Source organism: Octodon degus, unplaced genomic scaffold (genome assembly GCF_000260255.1).
Source record: "Octodon degus isolate 3935 unplaced genomic scaffold, OctDeg1.0 scaffold00004, whole genome shotgun sequence".
Taxonomy (NCBI): Eukaryota; Metazoa; Chordata; class Mammalia; order Rodentia; family Octodontidae; genus Octodon; species Octodon degus.
Genome location: NW_004524580.1, coordinates 36,721,954 through 36,742,734, shown reverse-complemented (window position 1 = coordinate 36,742,734; position 20,781 = coordinate 36,721,954). Strand labels below are relative to the sequence as shown.

The 20,781-nt window shown below is 38.4% G+C and overlaps 1 protein-coding gene across 5 annotated transcripts in view; it reads right to left on the bottom strand.

The window, feature by feature from the left end:
- The window catches only part of Stk38l (serine/threonine kinase 38 like), a 67,236-nt gene that overhangs the window by 6,750 nt on the left and 39,705 nt on the right, over window positions 1-20,781 (bottom strand). For 3 of the 5 annotated variants that reach the window (XM_004623878.2, XM_023717250.1, XM_023717248.1), the window contains exons 2-10: window positions 16,550-16,694; window positions 13,725-13,776; window positions 7,992-8,114; window positions 7,729-7,812; window positions 4,761-4,884; window positions 3,506-3,660; window positions 2,761-2,863; window positions 2,505-2,566; window positions 46-163 (exon numbers count right to left, since the gene is read on the bottom strand). In XM_004623878.2, coding sequence (XP_004623935.1) covers window positions 46-163; window positions 2,505-2,566; window positions 2,761-2,863; window positions 3,506-3,660; window positions 4,761-4,884; window positions 7,729-7,812; window positions 7,992-8,114; window positions 13,725-13,776; window positions 16,550-16,683 — 955 coding nt within the window. In that variant the 5' untranslated portion in view covers window positions 16,684-16,694. Of the gene's footprint in view, window positions 1-45; window positions 164-2,504; window positions 2,567-2,760; window positions 2,864-3,505; window positions 3,661-4,760; window positions 4,885-7,728; window positions 7,813-7,991; window positions 8,115-13,724; window positions 13,777-16,549; window positions 16,695-20,781 lie in introns of those variants that run through there. The other 2 variants (XM_023717253.1, XM_023717256.1) reach the window with 2 other exon arrangements.

Below are 20,781 nucleotides of genomic sequence, written 5' to 3'. Positions count from 1 at the left end.
TAAATAAATAAATAAATAAATTAATTAATTAATGTCAGGACATACCTATTAGCATTTCATACATAATCACTCCCAGGGACCACCAGTCACACAGCTTGTTGTAACCCGTCTGCATGAAGACTTCTGGAGCAATGTAATCTGGTGTCCCAACTGTGGAATATGCCTACAAGGAAGCAGCATGTCAAGCCAGTATCTTTGTGAACATCATTTAATACTGGACAAAGCAATATATAAAGAGGTTAATTTCTTATGTAATTGTTATTTTACATGTTTATGTTGTGATAGGTACTGAGTTGGATAATATAAAGACTACATGATTTCTGCCCATAAGAAACTCTTCTAAGTCATTTATATATGAAGTCCTCTCTACTCTCTTGGGAGATGCTGATGTTACAGGCCAGAAGGACAACACCCTGTAGGAAGAGGTTCACAAGTCCCTGCCCTGCCATACTTTTAAGCAGTACAGTGGCTCTCACTTACCATGGAGGTGTTCCAGACTCCTCACAATAAGTGAAAATCAGCGAAGGAGCGACATTATGTGTGTGTGTGTGTGTGTGTGTTTGTGTGTATATCTCAGGCCCTTGTGCTTGCCAGGGAAGTGCTTATTCCACTGAGCCATCTCCCTGGCCCCAGTATTTATATATATTTATATATATTTTACGGCTTTGTAAACTCTTCCCTCACTCCTATAAACCTTTTCCACACTTTTAAAAACACTTCCAATGGTCTGAAACTTCCAGTAATCGTGAGCTAAATAAACCTTTCCTTCCTTCAATTCGGGTATTGGGTATTTGTCCCAGCAATGAGAGAAGAGTAACTAAGACACACTTTTTCCTTCTTTTCTTATTTGTACACTATGTGATATTGTTCAATCATCATGAATGTAAGTTTATAAAAACCAGCATGAATTTTATAGTTTTTGGTTATTTAGTCCTTTTAATGAATTTTCTCTCACTTGAAATGTGATAGATAAATAAATAAATACATAAATACACTTCCAGTGTTCTTAAACATTTTCTAAACTTGTAAACCCACGTAATTTTAACAACATATATATATACTGTACAGTACTGCAAAATCCCACGATATAGTGAAAAATCCATGATAAATATAGATTAATACATTTTGAAAACCCGCAAAACAGTGAGTCCACAAAATCGAACCATGAAGTAGCGAGGGACTACTGTAATTACTCTCTTTCTCTTTATAAGTAGAGAATACAGCATTTTTTTCCCCTCTCAATTGTAAAATCTAACCTAAAGTGACACATTTACAAAAAGAATGAATTTTTTCTCCTTAATGCAACATAAATAAATTTTATTATGCACAGTTAATAAATATTATAAACGCTGAAATGTTTCACAAACGAAAAGCCTACTAGTCCTTGGGCCAAGAAGAGAGTAAGTAATGCACAGTAATGCGCTGGTGATCTGCTCAGTTTTAGAGGATGTCAGACTACTAATTTTCAGTCTGTTTACTCCTTGAAGGAAATGGTGAATTAGTGTCCCTTTTCATCACTTGGCTGAACTGTCTAAATATTTTTAAAATATCTATCCACATCAAGCACTGGATACAAGCCTAGGAAAACAAAGCTGAAAGGTGTATTCCTAATCTTAAGAATGTTCATGGTCTTAGTTAACAAGTTAAAGGAAAGAAGAAAAAGGGGAAAAAATTTTTATACTTGCTAGTAGAAGGGAAATAGCATTGGGTTAAAACAGTCAAGGTAATTCTACATTAAGCAAAGGAGTAATTAAGTTTATCTGCCTAAAGTTTTGTATCTATTTTATTGTAGCATTGCAGATATCACAACTTCCTTTTTGCTAGGCTTGCAAAGAAGTTCTTAGAAATGCACTGCTTTACTAATTGGCTGGGATTTATTACAGTGGGATTTAGACACCCCAAGCACAGAAAACGAAAAACTAGAAATCACAAGCCATTTACAATCCTCTCGGTGAGTTGTATCTGAAGTGCTAATTTCTACCCAACAGGCAGATTTCTTACAGCACATTACTTCCAGAGCATATGCCTGCTTGTAGGGTCAGCTCATAAAGTACCCTAAGTTAAATCCTAAGTAACAGCTGACAGTTTGCTCTACAGGCAAGGCAACTGCAAAGACAGAGTAAGGGGGCTGGGGAGACAGCCTGGCAGGCTAAGTGCCTGTCTGGCAAGCACAAGGATCCACGTTTGATCCCTGGTACTATGGGCTGTGCCAGCCCCGGAACCCCAAAACCAGGGGTGGTGGTACACCCCTATAATCCCAGTGCTGAGCAGTCTGAGACAGGAGGATCACTAAGAGTCCGAGCTGTGTAGTGAGACCCTATACCAAATAAATAAATATAAATGTTAAAGATAAAAAAAGACAAGGTAAGAATATGGCATGGTCTCAGAAGATGCGCATGTATACAACACAAGAAGAAAGTTCATATTATAGTTACACAGTTTTACACATGTGTGTAGAATAAGGACCAAGACACAAAATCCTTTTTAGAAAGTGGTGGACTCACCAGCTGCCTCCGGTTTTTCTTCCAGGTTTCTGCTTTCCTCTTTGAGTTCATGTTCTGGAATGCTAATTTCAACAAGACAGAATAGTAACCATGAGAGAAGAATTTACCAGAGGACAAAAATCACATATATCCATCTGAAGCACACGAGTAAATTTAGAGAATGGGAAGAAGGTGAAATAAAATATTCAGTTCTTAACATATGGAACTAAACAAACTATAGTATAGTATTTTAATAAAGAAAAAACAGCAAACCTACAGAAGTCACTTGGTGGGTTGTGAGTGAGATTTCTGTAGAATTCAGTTCTGTGAGCTTTCTTTAATCCCGTGCATAAACCAAAATCAGATAATTTTACATGTCCCTAAAAAAATTACAGTAAAATCAGATTATTTATGCATAGCAAATACTTCAAAACAGGAAGATATGATTCAAATGGGAGCCTGGAAGGGGAGGGGGAGGAAAGAAGGGAAAAGAAATTAAAATGAGAAAAGCAGCACAAAATGGAAACAAAGCTTTTATAAATAAGCAAGGGAAGAGGGAGGGGTCAAAGGGAGGGGAGAGGAATGGCAGAAAAGAAGAATCAAGATGGATCATACACAGGCATAAATTCCTTACGATGAACGCGATCATTATGTATCTAAATTGTACCAATAAATTTAATTTTTAAAATCAAACCATTTTAATTTTGAAAATCAAAACCTTATTACAAACTCCTTTCAAATGAAGCTTTTATAAAAAGTCTTAGCCTAGAATTCATAGGGATAAAAATGTAAAATTATAAGTATTTTAGAGTAATGATTTTTGAGTAGAAAATGCAGAAATAAAGACAGACACGTCCCCAAGTCATTTTATTGCAGTGTCCTCTCCCACTATACCATTCCATGAAATACTGTATTTGAGCAATAAATGATGTGAATTGTAGTTATCCATTTTCAATCATAAAAGATACTCTGTTATAAAATAAAAATCAACAACCTCACAATTCACTAGTTTATTCACGTGCCTTGGCATCCAATAAAAGGTTGTCTGGCTTAATATCCCGATGGATGAAACCCAACTGGTGGATTGCATCTATGGCCAGAACCGTCTCTGAAATGTAGAACTGTGTTTCCTCTTCCGTCAAGGTATCCTTCTTCATTAACAAGGTCATCATGTCACCTATGTAAAGGAAGTGTTATGTCACTAACAGCACTCCAAGGCAGAACGTATTGTGCAAACCTTTGTGTTAGGGTAACAAATGACTGACCGGCATGCCTGCCCACCCAGTACATCGCTGAACATCTACGGGACCAGGTAAGTGTCAGCATCACTGCACACGCAAAGGTTTCAGGACATGTAATAGCTTAGGGTAAAAGTAAGCCAGAAAGATACACACCAAACTAAATTTATTCATCATTGCTCAGCTAAGAGGTAAAATATAAACTTATAGATTTGCTGTATTTTTAAAAATCACATAAACTATATCAAACTATGATTCTACAGCGTGCTTCATTTCACCCCCGTCTCATTTTGTGACTTGTAACTGCTGCGAAGTATTTCGTACTGATGAGTACTGGTCCAGATCCACTTTTCCACTAAATGCCAGCGTGCAATGAGCGTTCTCTCACAGCCTCTTGTCCTTGTGAGCCACGTCTCCAGGGAACACAGCTGAAAAGTAGGAGCTGGGCCACAGGACACATGCTCTTCAGCCTCGTGGGAGGCTATGTAGCATACCTCTCTAGGGTAGACTCTATGAAAGCTAAGGTCTGTCGACAAAAGGCCAGTGTCCCCCAACACCTGACCAATACTCAACATCATCTGATTTCAAGGGATCTGATGATCTGAGTGTAAAATATCTTTTGATATGCATTTCCCTGACTATTAGTGAAATTGAACATTTCCCATCATCTGGTTATTTTTCGGAAGTACTGAAGATTGAATGCAGGGGTGCACTACCATTGAGCTACATCTCTAGTCCTCTTCATTTTTTGAGAAATATCAGTAATGAGCTGATGCTGGCCTTGAACTTTCAATCCTCCTGTCTCATCTTCCTGGGTAGCTGGGATTATAGATATGTTCCACCATGTTTGGCTAAACATTAGGTTTTTGCCTTTTTGTTTATTGTCCTATATTTTTTTAACTCCATACTAATATACAATCTAATTGGTTACAGTAAACCCAGAATGGTAACCCTGGCATTATTAAAGAAATAAATACCAAAAAACTATCACTGTATAAAACCTCAGAGTGTCTGTCATTGCTATAACATTTTCTTTTACCTCCAGGGAGAAATTCCATGATTAGATAAAGGTTCCTCTTATCCTGAAAACTGTAAAACATCTTCACCACCCAGGCACCATCTGCTTCTACCAAAATATCTCTTTCTGCTCGAATATGTGCCACCTAGATGAATATATTTTGAAAGAAATAATTGTAACACATTATATAGGTTTCAAGCTTACTTCTTACAATTATCCACCCATCACATAAATTTAGGACCCCAGTCTGACTTAAATGTATTACATAATGTTCTGTAAATTAACATGACAAAGCCAACTTTGCTAAAAACAGCAATTATTTTTAGTTAACTTCACAAAGGGTCCAGTTTTCTACTTTTTTAAAAATAGGAACATTTACAATAACTACAGTATTTTAAGTTACTGTTATAATGTAAACCTCTATGATATATGCATACACATTAGCTACAGCAAATTACTGTAATTTTGAGGTTTGAGCACTACTTTGTCAGACATATAATTGCTAGGGGTACTAGTATATAAACACTACAGTCTGGAAAGTTTTCAGATGCTTTTGAATGAATACAGTTACATGTTCATTTCAAACATTAGTCAGCAAGATTTCACTTTGTGCTCTGTTATTTTCTTTGGAGGGGGTGAGGGTACCAGGAACCGAACTCAGGACCACATGCTTGCCAGGCAGGTGCTGTGCCACTGAGCTAAATCCCCAGCCCCACTTTGTTATGTTCACTGTACAACATTTTGAACCCTGGCCCAAAGAATGTGACTGGAAACCATTTCAGGATAATAAAATCTGACCTGCTTGATGTACCATTCTGTGGATTGCTATACTATTGCCTGGTGCAGCAAACGTTCCAAGATGAGAGCAAAAGGTGAATAAGTACGAACTTGCTTTTTGGCTTCAACACATTTTACAATCTCTCAGGATCTGCTTCATTAAGTGAAAATTCAAACAAAAATGGCTTCCTATTGCTTTTTGCAACTTTTGAGATTGTAAATAATAAACTCTGAACTTCTTGGGTTTATGTCAGAAACTTGGCCTGATTGTTCCTAAACACCTTAAAGACAGACTGGAGAATGTATTTCCAAAAGGGAGCCAAAGGCTGGCAAGGATACCATGCAATATGGTACCACAATAGATGCTAATTAATTCTATGGAGTGTTCTTCATTACAATACATATGATAAAACATCAGTGCATTAAAATTGCATGGAAAAGGGTTTCAAAAATGAAATTCAGTGGTGACAAATGCAGACTAGTCTATGCTGGGATAGATTTCAAACTGTGCAACTGACAGAAGGCCATGTGCCATGGGGAGATGGTGCCCACGTGGACTGAGCAGGGATCCAGATGCTTCTTGGCCTCTAGCTAATATTCTACTCGGGACCAGGGGTGTCCAACACAGACATAATGCAAATCCTGTATGTGACTTTATGCTCAACTACCACATAAAATGCCAAAAGAAGCGGGAGATTAATTTCAACAGTATTATGTAGCCCAATATATCCAAATATCAATTCAATGTGTAATCAATATAAAAAAATAGAGATGCTTCGCATATTTTGGGGCCTAGGTCCTCCTTTGCTGTTTACATTCACAGCACACTCCAACCCTTAATGGGTACATTTCCAGAGCCCACTGGCCACATGCGCTAAGAGCTGGACTTGCACTAACTGCTGCCTTCTGTCCTCCTCCTAAAACCCTGTGTAGGCTGATCTATCACATGGTGGCTGAGTAAGGCTCCACTTACCTCCTTTCCTCTGAGGCTACTATCTTCACCCAGCACCTAACTGTGATAATTATTTCTGATTGTCTAATCCAACTCAACAGCTCAGCTTTCCACGCCTTCAGAACCTCTTTGCTCTGGGATCAGATTGTCATCAACAGAGTCCCCTATAATCTCATCTCTGAATGGTTTCTGTCCCCTTCTTCCAAAACAGAAGCTAGCGTGAAAACCACACCCATACCGCCAGGTTTCACTCTGAATCCATGGCTGGGCATCTTGACTGGCGCTTCACTAACGAGTCTGCTTTCTCCCACTTTAAGACACCCACCTCATAACTTGGCCATCCCGCCCTACTCCACACAGGAACAGGGAACCTTCCGATGCCAGGTTAACGCCCCTACATTTGTGTCTAGTCTCTGCATTTCCTTTGTTTTAGTAAGTGGACTCCTGCTCCTGTTTTCTAGTATTTTGCTGTAATTATCTCCTTTCTTTCCTTATCTTCTCCTTCTGGTTTCTAGCAGATTCTTCCTGTCAAAAGTAAAACAGTTCTTGTCTTTAAAGAACCTCCTTTAGACCGTAATTTTTACTCTACCAATCTATCCTTTTTTCTGCTTCATATGAAAAATGTACCTATAGCTAATTCCTCTACATTTTGCTTTCTGTTCTCTTTTCCACCATTCCAATTAGCCTCTTTCCTGACAATCTATTATAACTATCTTGCCAAGATGTTTGGTTCTCTGCCTTGAAAATCCAATGGCCTGTCTTACTCAGTCTCAGCAGCACTATACTTCACGGCTCACCACCTCCTTTCTAAACACTGTGTCTTCCATGACGCCATGTTCTTCCCACTTCCCTGTCTGATAACATGCTGTCTCTGGATCACCTCTGTCTGCTGTTCCCAGGGCCACCTGCAACTGTTCCCTAGGTAATTTGATCTGGTCCCACTCCCGTCTCCTCATCTTCCTCTTCTCATTACTCTTGCCCCTCCTCTCACCCTACAACAGTTTATCACAGCAAAGCCTGTTAACGGTGCCTTCCTATTTTTTTTTTTTTAACTTTTCTTCAACTTTACTGTTGTAAGCAAAGCAAAAGCCACAATTACATCCTAGCTGTAAATGGCACTCTCCACTAGTCTCCCTGCTTCAATTCTTGTTTTATCTATAGACTGCAACAGATTTATTACTTAAAATTTTCAATTTAAGCACTTAATCTAAAACCTAGTCAGAGATGCCCCTTTGTACTGCACATGTGGAAGACTCATACCTGCTCTTTTTCAAGCATATCAGCTTTTCTCAGTATCTTCATTGCATAGATATGGCCTGTGTCTTTCTTCTGGACCAGCCGTACCTAGGATAAAAAATTTATTAAACTGTCTAGATTCTACACTATACACTCAAGAGTGAAAAGTATGCTGCTTTAAAAAGCTAGAATTTCCCACTGGGATTACCTTAAGAAATGTATTTTAATACATATTTTAAACTATTTTAAGACATACACATTTGATCATGGTAAACTTAAAAGCTCACCTCTCCAAAAGCTCCTCTTCCTATAACTTTCAGAGATTCAAAATCATCCAGGCCAAGCCTGGTCCTCTTGAGCCGTAAGAACTCTGTTTCTTTGCGAGCATGTTGTGATCGGCGTAACTTTTTCTAGTAAAAGGATTTAAAGGATGATCTTATAGTCAGATGTTTTAAAGACACTCACGCGTATTAGAGATTATACTCGTACTATAATTTATTTATCAAAGTATTAAGCACAGAAAGAGTAGCCCTAAGAAAATATTTTTAAAAATTAATAAATCTTTACCCTTGAAGTAGACTCCAATACTACAACCTAAATAATTCATGATTTATAAATAAAATTCTTTCATTTCTATGCTAACTTCACAATAAATGAATTAGAGCATCATATGCATTTGTAATTCATGTACAAAAATTAAACTTTTTGACAATGCTAGTAGAATCCTGATATTGATGAGGAAATCTACTCTGCTTCCACTCTAATTTCCAACATTGCGCCATTACAACCTGAGACCTGTGACACCAAAAATCACACAATGGCAGTGTCTCCCTAGAGATGTGTTTATGGTAGCATTTAAAAGCAAATCTTACGATAGACTTTACTCTTACATAAATTTTAATAAACTGCTAGACATTTGGCATACAACTTCTTGAAAAGGCAAAGGATAAAAATCCATAATTAAAGGAGCCAAGTCAGTAACTATACAATTGATCCTACAAAAATCTCACACACAGAAAAGCCCTACTAATAATGAGCTACATTCTGAAATATCTGAAGGTGCCAAATATTTCATTTGGCATATGCATTTATTTCATTACTCCAATTTTTCCCGTCATCAACTCTTTGTTTTTGTTGTTTTTTCTCCCTGTGCTAGGGAGCAAACCTAGGACCCCACACATGTTAGGCAAGCTCTCTATCACTGAGCTACAGCCCTAGATCTTTTCATTTTTATTTTTAGATAAGGTCACATTAAGTTGCCTAGGCTGGCCTTGAACTTGTGATCCTTCTACTTTTGCTTCCTGAGTAACTGGGATCACAGGCATGCACTACCGTATCTGGCTTTTATTTTTTAATATACTTAATTCCTAGAGATCACAGAGAGAACTAAAGGAAACAGAGTAGGAAATATACAAACTAAACTCTTACTCATCTCCAGATGAACCTTATAAAGCTTGCAATGGTTTATCTCAGAAGGCAAGGTGAGTCAAAAGGACCCTACCAGCTCAAAAATACTGCTCTAAAGGCAGCTCTAGGGATAACCATTAAACTGCCCTTCCTACTTCTGTATTTAGTATTATTTTTTGGAACAGGGTCTGGCTACATAGTTTGGACTCATAGTGATCTGTCTCATCCTCCCCAGTGCTGGGATTATAGGCACCATGCCTGGTTCTGGGCCTGGCACAGCATGTAGTACTGGGGATCAAACTCGAAACTTTGCACTTGCCAGACAGGTGCTTATGCCACTTAGTTATCTCCCCAGATCTCTGTATTTTTAAAAGTTAGATTAATTAGAAATATGTATATGTATATCATCATTTTATACAACGGAATTCCGATACCTCTAGCCAAGTTAATCTAAGAGGATAAAATCAAGAAATTATATCTTTAAATATATTGGAAATTACACACCCAGGCATATCAGTGGTAGAAATTATGACAGCATAAAAATAAAGGTGAAGTGTGCAAGTTAAAAAGCTTTAACAAACCTGATGTTGATTACAAAACAACAATATTATGAAAATTATACTCAACAATGAAGACTTTTTTTGGTAAGAAGTCATGCAATAAAAGAAACTAGCTAAAATAAAGATATAGTAATTATTGCTGTTTACCAAAAAGCTATACTGATCTAGTAGCTGTGTACTAGTTTAAAAACAAATTGCCCTAATGATGAGATTAGGGTCACTTCAATCTTTTAATATCAGATTAACACAGATAAAATTACATTTGTATAATTATAAAAACAAAGATGGACCCTAACTGTGAGGATCATTTTGGCTTCTTTCTACATCAGTGGAATAGCAGCACCCTTTTTGAAACAGGAATTCAACAATATGTCAGTAATTTAGAAAATCTGAAATAACAGTAACATAAAACAGTCCACCCAAAGTTTTAAATTTTAAGACTTATTTTAAAGGCCACTGGGTGGCACTACAATGCCATGTCCTTTATAATAGTCAAGAGGTATTTAAATTTTTTTAAATTACAAAAATGAATGTGACAATTTTTAAAAAACCATTCTGAATCTCTCCTTTCGTGGGTTCTAAAACAGTCATCTTAGTGTGGCTGCATTAACAAAGATGATTCATTCATTATACAGAATTGCAACAAAGGCCTTAAAATGTACAGACCAATCACACACTGTCGCCCCACAAAAAAAGTTCACTAAATATCTGATAGGCTGCAAAATACCACAGGAAGAAAGGCCCACATAGTTCTGGACATTGCTACTTAATAACAGGGGATCACAGAAAATGAGACACATAATTTTACAGTGGGAATTACTACAATATTATTATATTACCTCAAAAACATCTATTCCATGACTAAGTCCAGTGTTGTAATACAGAACAGCTAAGAGCAAGTTAAAAGAAAATCCATGTAAAACACACATCTTGCACAGTTTAAGTAGTCTTGAAAGGCAAGTATTACCCTTTCCTCTCCAAAGAAGCAACAGCATCTGTGGGCACACGTCACTTGTTTGGCTGTGTTTCTGCCTGTGTTGCAGGACTGAACCCAGGGTCTTGTGTGTGCTACTCAAGCACTCTACCACTGAGCACCATCTCCACTCTTTCATTGCTCTCTTTTGTAACTTAAGTTTGACTAGTTTGGTTTTCCACTACAGTAAGTAATAGTACATGTTTGGTGAGATTTTGTTGAGATAAGAGTAGGTATTTTCTTCTTCTTTCCACTCATTTTAAATGGGCCTTCCTCAAACTCTCAGTATGCAGGGCGCCCAGTTCTATGTAAGACAGTGCATAGTAAAGTTACAATATGAAAGGACTCACCTAGCAACTTTATCTCAGGATATGGACACAGTGTCTGGTTAAAGTTTTCATAATTCATTTCCATAAAGTACTTCCAAATCATTTTCTACTACAGAATAAGTTAGTGTCATTAAATAACTACACTAAAAACCACCCCACATAAGGTTGTTCCAACATTTTTTTTTTAACATCTTATATTAAGGTTGGGAGTGTTTGTCTACTGTTCTAGAGTAACATCATCCAGGACTCAGCATGGACACTAATAATATGCATGTGCAGAAACAAAAATATTTTCACAGGAACAATGTGGAAGTTTAACAAATAGGTACTATTAGCCAGATAATTTTTAGGGGAAAATCTTTTCACATTATATACAAATTATTTAGAATAATAATAATAAAAAAAAATAGTTCCACTTGCCCTTAGTACTTGCTAATGCAAACCAGGAAGTGAAAACAGGAAGCTACAAGCTGTATTCAACCTACAGATACTTTTGATTCGGACTGCAATGGTTTTTAAAACATCCCAATTTATTTGCAAATATTTTAAAAAGCAGATTGTTCACATAAAAATCCAAATTCCCAGCTCTTCTATTTTTGTTTTTCTCCTTCTTGTGGTACCCAGGGCCTTCCGCTGAGCTACAACCTCCGCACCCTCTCGCATAGGGCCTCAGTGAACGGCTGCACTGCCGAGGCTGAGCTGGTGGTCCTCCTGCTTGGGCACAGTCCTGGGATTACAGGGTGGACTAGCCAGGCCTTGGAGAGCAGTGCCGTAGCACACTGGGCCACAGTGGCCACTATCTTCAGCTTCCACCAAAGATACCAGTCACTAGCAACAGGTCTAAGTGAGCCAGGTTCTAGTCTTCCTTCCTTCCTTCCTTCCTTCCTTCCTTCCTTCTCTCTCTCTCTCTCTCTCTCTCTCTCTCTCTCTCTCTCTCTCTCTCTCTGTCTGTCTCACTACACAGCTCTGACTTGTATAATCCTCCTGTTTTCAGCCTCCCCAGGGCTGGGATTACAGGCGTGCGCCACCACGCCCAAACTCAGTCACCTTCAGCACACCCAGGGGTAGGGCTGGCACAGCATGCAGTACTGAGACCAAACCCTGGTTCCTGTGCTGGCCTAAGCCAGTGGCTTCGGCCATGGAGCTATCTCACTGGCCCTCAGGCTCCTGCTTATAGTATAGAGTGAAGAATGGTAGGTCTTTATCAAGAGATAAACTGTGAGATCAAATATTTTAGGAAAAGGTAAAGGAAGAATCTATTTTGTTGAAGAAGTAAAAAAACAAAAATTACAAGTTGGGGGCCCAGGAGATGGCTCAGTAGAATAAGCTCTTGCCTGGCAAGTGCAAGGGCCTGAGTTCAATACCTGGATCCACAAAAAAATAAAATAAAATAAAAAAATAAAAAAATTACAAGTTAGTTATACAAACAGAACATATCTTAATCAAAAGAACAGAAGCTAAAATAACATCATGAAACCAGCCTGGCCATGTATTCCTCAATACTAAGGCTGTGCTGGAATCTACTTGGTAATCCCCCTAAGTCCAACTAAAATCTTATGTTTAAGGTTTCTACATCAATGGAACTGTAATTATGCAGTTATTGGACATTACCTTTCTCACTAAAATTTAAAGGCAAAATGCAATGAGCTTTTAAAATATTACACGATTTTATATTCTAAAAAATTGTTGACTGTTTAATATTAATTGTAAAAATCTAAATGTTCAAATTTGAGCTTTCTAGATTGAGTCAGGTGATTAACAAAGCTACCACTCTTGGTAAATGATAAAATACTTTTATATCTGACTTAAATATTGCAACTATAAAGATAGTACAAACCTAGGAAAAGTAAAGGGAAGACTAGAGAACAAGCTTGATCTCAAATCACTTGGTGGTCTATTCTTTATAAAGAAACTCCTTGTCGATCACTGGAAACTACATAATCTAGGTTTATAGGTTTCCAAGACCTAGAAAATAAATACTTTTCTTAGTAAATTGTTTTAAACCTAGCTTTTCACTGGTACTGTCAAATTACCTTGTATTTTCTTTACTATCCCCTTTATAGCTAAAATGAAAAAAAAAAAATTTTGTATTTTTTGTGGTGCTGGGGATTGAACCATCCATGCATGCAAGGCAAGAGCTCTACCACTGAGCCACATCACCTGCCCCTCAAATGCAAATAGTCATTATTACGCATATATGTACTCATTACTTCATATATAGGCCTTTTTCTCCTTGTACCCTTTTCTCTGGGGATTAAACACAGGGCTTCATACACACTACATAAGTATTTCAAAACTGAGCTATAACCTTAGCCCTTTTTAAAATTTTATTTTGGCAGAGACTCTCACTAAATTGCCTTGGCTGGCCCTAAACTCGTGATCTTCCCACATCAGCTTCTTAGGTAGCTGAGATTACAAGTATGCACCAGCAGGCCTGGCTCCTCACCTGTTTTGTTTCTGAAGTACTAGGAGTTGAATCTAGGTCCTTTGCACTGATTTTTAGATAGGGTCTTGTTGAGTTGTTGGCTTGGCCAGGCTAGACTCAAACCTGTGATCCTCTTGCCTCAGCCTCCCAGAGTGCTAGGATTATAAGCACACTCCATCATGCCCAGCTAAAAAATCTTTTAATTTTTTTTTTTTTTTTTTAAGTAGTGGGGATGGAACCCAGAGCCATTCACATGAAGCACTCTACCAGAGAGCTAGTCCCCACCCCACTTACTTTCATACAATAATTATAGGTAATTACATTACCTCTTCATCTGCTAATCCTTCTTCTTCCATAGCCACTTCTAATTTCTTCTGCCTTTGCAATGGAAAAAATAAATACATTTTTAAGTACATTATGTTCCTAACTATTCCCATTTAAGAAATACACATTTTTTTAAAATTCAAGTTAACCAGGAACTCACTAATACCAGTCAAGCAAGCTACCACTGAGTTATAGCCCTAGTCTAAAGCTCCACTGCTACATTACTTCACTTGCTTGCCTAAATGATTCTCAATATGTATAACAGAAGTATGAAAAGTAATGATGATAAAAGTATATGTTTGTAAAGCAGCTATCCCTGTTTGAAGCCTGGTCTTAATGCTCACTAGCCAAAAGAGCTTTGGTTAGTCTGTCACTTTGAGTTCAATTCTCCTGATGAAGAAACGATGTACAGGGCTGGCGAGATAGCTCAACAGACTAAGCACCTGCTTAGGCAAGCACACAGACTGGGGTTTGATCCTAGGCACAACATGCTGGGCCAGCCCCCACCTTGGGCATGCTGAGCTGGCCACCGAGTCCGGGCATGGTGGCGCGGGCCTGTAATCCCAGCACTGGGGATGGCTGAAAACAGGACCATCACTATGAGTTTGAGTTGCATAGTGAGAGCCTGTAGCAAACACATTAAAAAAAAAAAAAAAGAAAGAAAGAAAGAGAGAGAGAGAAAAACATATGGCATTTTTTTCCTTGGTTCTCTCCTACTTTATGCTCCTATAATGATCCAATTCTTTCCAAAGACTTTAATTACATTTATGGATATATATAGCTTTATATCTAACTTATTTGTAATTTCAATTTTTCAATTTTTGGTAATTCAGCCTTTCTTTTCTATTCTGTTCTTCTGAACTGATTTTTTTCCTCATGCCATCTTTTCCTCTTCTCCTTATTTGGAAGTTACCAACTATATATTTTTATTATTTTAGTGATATCCTAGAAATTAAAATTATATCCATATTTGTCAAACTTTGAAGTACCTTTACTCTCTTTTTTTCTTTTGTGAAGGTGGTACAGGTTACAAGAGCACTCTAGAACTGACCTATAACCCCAACCCCATTTCTTCCCCTTCTACAAGGGTCCTTCACAATATTTTAACTCCAATTACTTCGCTCTAGGCTTAAGAGTACTGCTGGACAGTATTTTAATTTTAAGAGGCAGACTCATAGCTTAGCAACAAGCACACTACAGGGGGTCAGCAGTCTTCCCTCATGGTGGCCTGGGAGCTTCAGTCTCTGCCACTGCCAGGATCACCAAAGCATCACAACACAGATCACCAGGCTGGGAAAGGCTTGAAATTCCCAAACCTCGAGTTTCTACTAGGTAGCTATCCACCTTTGCAGGATCATAAAACTGAACAATTGTAAGTTAAACTATCGTAAGTCAGAGTGTCTATAATTTTTGAGATACTCCCATGTGTTTACAATTTAGATCTCCTATTTTTGATCATTTTCCTTCTGCCTAAATTGAGCTTTCTGAAACTTCTGCTGGGACTAATTTTGGTCTGCCTATGCCCATTCTCACTTCTCGCTTCCTTTCTGAAGTATATTTCTTGGTTTACCGAATTGAAGAGTGTGTTAGAGTACAAAGTAGGTGAGTGCTCTCACACTTTAGTAACTCTTAATTATAGCCATGTCTTCACTGTTCTCCATGTTTCTTAGCTCTCATTATTTCCATTGTCTCTCTAAGCTGGTTTTTAGGTTTTATTTTCTAATTCACTAACACTCTCCTCAGGTATAGTTAAGTTTGTCTAAAACTGTTTATTTTATAGTCTTGTTTCACAGAAGTACATCATTCTTAGTTTGCCAAGGTATGACATTTCTGGGCCAGTATAGATTTATTTGTCTCATATTTTATCTCTGGCTAGTTGCCACATTTTGCCAATCTTACTTGTCAGTTCTTCTCTACTGCTATTGTCAATCCTGTGTGGTACTGGGGATTGAATTCAGGAACTTGCATATGTGAGGCAAGCACTCTACCACTGAGTTACATCCCCCAGTATCATCAATCCTAATTTAAGCCCCTTTCCATTTGCCTAGAGAATCACTAGCCTTTCCTGTTTCTAATTCCCTGTATCTCCAAATTCCTTTTATGTATCAAAATGAAAGATCTCTTCCAGAGAAACACAATCACCTAATTCTTCAGCTTTACAAACCTCCAGTCTTCTAATACCATGAGAATAGCTACATTAATATAGCTCCCAGAGCTCCCACAATACTGACATTTAGCACATCCTGTGCCATAGCTAAACCAGACACTGATGAACCTAAGGGTGATTTCTTCTATCTCTAACATCCGTCCTCCCATTCATCGACCTTGAACCTGTTTAAATGCCACTATTATTTAAGAACTATTCCCAGTTACCTTAGTCAAAAGCAATCTCTCCCTTCTTTATCCTTGTTTTAGTGACACATTTCACTCTTTCATACAGTATTTAGGTGCATTATCTCCTTTATCATAACTTTCATGAAGGCAAAATAACATGCCATTCTTATTTTCTCTTTCATTCTCACAGATATACTGGAATAAAGGCAGTTGTCTGTAAAGCACTCCTCTAAAAACTGTGTAAAGATATATCATAATGACATAGTTGGACAAGGTTCATCTAAAATAGGAACTGATGTGATAAAGTATGTGTGCGCACAAGACTTTGGGTAGCACAGAGAATTAGTCTGTAAAGCAAAGTAGGAACATGGAGAGCAAGAACCCTAACACAGCATGCAGGGGCCACTTATATATACATTATTACTGGAAAACACATTTACAGTTCACTCACTGCATGCTACTTTAACAAAAGCTTGATCAGCCTTTCCTATACCTGGTTTCTCTCTCTTCATGCTGTAAAATTAGGTTGCTGTAAAAATTCTCCAATGTGAGCTTGGCTACAGTCACTCTTTCTCGGGTATGGTTGCTCATAGGAAAAGTGGTTGTGGTCCCTGCCGTCATGGCCATAGTAACAGAAACTGAAATGACATATTAAAAACAAATTAATCAACTGAAAAAAAGGTATCCCTCATAAAAAATATCTGAAAATGTTTAATTTCTATTAAGAAAAGTTCTATCCAACAGTTAACATAGACTTCTAATATTATAATACTTACATTATAATACAAAGCTAATGAACAGAAAAGATGTGCTATTCCCAAAACAAGAGAAATTAATCTTATAATGGTAGAACCAGGAGTGAATTATAGTAACAACTACCATGGGTAATCCACATGTACACAGATACACAAACACAAAATTTCATATTCAATAGCATTTAGAACAAAAAAAATGCTTAATCCATTTATTGATTTATTGGTTACTAAATGAAAGTTACAAGATGCTGCCTAAACTTAAAGTTATTTCCATGATAAATGCATCCTAACAGTTAAAGCAATTTACATAATAAGAAGTAGTTCCTCTCATATACATTCTATGAAATATGAATTATGTATTAAATATATAATCAAGGATTAATCTAAAGAAATCAGTATTGGTAGATGCTACAGGAGAAAGTAGTGTTAGAAATCAGCCCTTTTTCATGGGCTCATAACTTCCCTCTTCACTCTGTATTTTATAGTGCTGTTATTCCAGACAGCACTACAAAAAAGTAAAAAATCTAAACACTTGTCCTTAGAATCAGTGTAATAAAAACGTGAGGGAATAAAAGACAGGCTTTTGTAAATGTGGCTGTCTTGGTTACTCTCCTCTCATGGCTGGGATAAATACCTAACACTCAAAATTAGGAAAGGAAAGGTTTATTGAGCTCACAGTTACAGGTTTCAGTCCATGGCTGATGGCAGCAGTTCATGGCAGCGGCAAAGAGCAAGAGCAAATGGGAGGAGCAGCAGCGACAAGAATGGCTACAGAGAGCAAGTCTGTCTCTCTTATGTTGCATTCAGGCTATCCGCCCCAGGCTGGGTGCAGTACTCACACCCATAATCCCGGTGGATCACGAGTTGATCACAAACCCTAGAAGTCCGCCCCATGACTGCATGAGGCTCTGGGGGACAACTAGACACAAGCCATAACAGTGGATGAGGGCACACACAGATCACTCCAGAGAAGACACCACTTGCCCCAATTGGCCACCCAACGCCATGCTCTTAGCCAAAAGGCACTCCTCACATCTCTAGCAGCCCACCCCCTACATCTCCTCTATCTTATTACATGAAGACAAAAAGCCCTGTATGTGAATCGACTCAAGGGATAGTAGAATGAACTAAATGATCTTTCATTTTCTCACTGTCAAGCAAGTCAAGTGCAGATTAAAATTAAGTAACTCATATTTGATGTATTGCATGAACATTAAACTTATATGAAACCGAATTTATTGTTTTGATGTTAGAAACTCGTTCCTTTTCACATTATTTTAAATCTTGTCATCTCAATAAGCTGACTGTATCATTTGTTGAAACTCTTTCTGGGCTACCCCTTGCCAAAGCAAGTCAAATTAGTATGATTAAAAGGAAAAGTATCAAGCCAGGCATGGTGGCACGTGCCTATAATTCCAGTTTTCAGGAGTCTGAGACAGCAAGATCCTTAAGAGTTTGGGACAACCCTGGGCTACAAACTGAGTCAAGGCCAGCCTAAACGGCATAACATCTCAGGGAAAAAAAAAAAAAAAAAAGGACCACTCACATACTCTTAGTGTATCTCAGGATCTTTCTGATACTTTATTCTTTGATTTCCTCCCCTTTTTTGTCCCATAAACTTAAGATAGTAGCATGTCGCATTTTGTCCTTATAGCAGCCCTGCAAAACAGGGAACTGAAATTGGAAAAGTTGCATAGCTAGTAGGCTGGGGATGGTGAGCCTTTTAGAGCTTTCAAAGGTACAAACAGCCCACTATAGCATGTGCGCCAAAGGTTTACACCCCTGTAGTGGGCTATAGAGTCAGGGCTCCAGCCTGCCTTTCTAGCTTCTCTGCTACCCTTCCTCACCACTCTCATGTACCAACATCTCTGAGGCATGTTTGCGCCCTCTGCTGACCTGAGCTACCTACCCCAACCTGCATTCTCAGTTTGCAGAGATCCTTTGGGGCCCAATTTAGGCACTGGTGCTGATCACTTCAAGCACCCATTCCTCTAAGCTGGGAGCAGCTCTGGGTGAGAACATCTATTTTCTGGTTTGTTTTAACATCCACAACAGCAACAGCAGTAGACACTAATGAGCAAATGAGACCACCTACCATTGCAGAATTCAGGAGACACTCCAGTAAGAGCAACTTGGTTCTTAGAAGTCACTTGGCCATTGTCATTCATGAGTTTCTTTTTTATTTATTGTTTTAAAAATAATATTCATTAAGCATTTGGAAAATTGAAAAAATACATTAGGTCCCTAAAGTAATGAATGAGTTTGTCTAAATCATTGTCACTTCCTTGTTTTTCCTTGTTCTCTTGGATAACCTAGGCCAGTGTCTCAGCACAATCCAATTCTGAAAGCTACTTTAATCTACTCCAGTTCACAAAAGGCAAACAAAACAGAATAACAAGTTATTGATTCACTCACTAAGAAAGCAAGTAACAAAGAACAGACACTTGCATCTTATGGGAAACGACTTCTACCTTTACAGGAAGTCTTAATTAGGATTCAAAGACTGCCTGTAAGAGCACCACTCCTAAGAGAACTTACTCAATTTAAATGTTTAATGGCAGCAGGATAAGGTGGAATCCTAAGGTAAAATAAAAATGCATCGTGCTTAGGGGGAAAAAGGCCCTTGGCCCCTGGGAAGGGGCTGGAGAACGTAAGGGATGCTAGAAGGCTCCGCTGTAGCCAGGCTTTCCCAAAAGAAGGAAGATCCACGGGGGAGGGGGGCAGGACAAGATATCACCATCATCGCGAAACACAGACTGAAGTGTCAGGGAATTCAAAACAATTCTAACAAGAGGCAATATCTGTATTAACAACACACAAATAAATGAGGTCATTTTAGGTAAATGTTTATGAACTTGATGTTTTACAAAAGAGTAAACAGAAGAAGCTTCTTCCAGCACAAAATGACAATAGCTTTACTCCAAAACCCAGAAACAGATGTCAAGCACTCAATAATTAGTTACATTAGTATTTAGTGATGGGCCTGGGGAGACAGCTCAGTAGAATAAGCATTTGCCTGGCAAGAGCAGGGTCCCGAGTTCAATCCACGGTACCGCAAAAAAAAAAAAAAAATAGTCACTGTTATTTAATCTTGATTAATATGTTCTTTCCACCTTGATTGATATATGAAAGTAGGTATGCCCTTTTAAAGCTCATCCTTTTAACGAAAACATGTTAGTCACACAGCAGACATTCTGTAAATGATATAACTCGAATTCCATGGTTTAAACTATATATACATGTTCCATATGTAATAATTTTAACTAGATTAAAAATTACAGACTCGGGGCAAAGCCACTGGCCAGGGCCTCGACTGTGGCCGCCTGGCTTGCTGATATCCTGGGTGCCACTCCCCAGCCAGCCCTACATGCTGTACCAGTAACAACAGCAACTCCTCTCAGATTCTGGGCACTGCTCTGAGCAGCACCACCCTTTATACCAGCAAGCTGGCAGACACTATGGGGAGAAAACAAAATAAGTGAATGGAACAGTACTAGAAGAGAAAGAAGAGTTTATGGTGGAAAAAGTTCTTGGCCACTGAGTTGTAAAGGGCAAAGTGAGTACCTCCTAAACTGGACAGGTTTCTCAGAGGAGGAAAGGAGGAGCCAGAAGATAACCTAGAGGTCCTGACCTCGTTGCCAAGTTTCTAAAGTCACAGAAGATACCATACAAGACACATAAATCAGAGGGATCCAAGTGCAAGGCAGACTCTGGATATATGACAGAGAAAAGCAAACCAAGGGAAGGAGCCTCAGAAAAGCCAGGAGGCTTTGCCTGGGGTTTGGAGCCAGAGACTGCAGTGAAGAGCTTAAGTCTCGGGCTGGTTACTGCCAAGAAAACTAAGGTCAAGGTCACACACACCCCCATAAGAACCAGCCCTTAGGGCTGGGGATATGGCTCAGTGGTACAGCACCTGCCTAGCAAGTGTGAGGTCCTGAGTTCAATACTCAATGCCCCCCCTAAAAAAAAA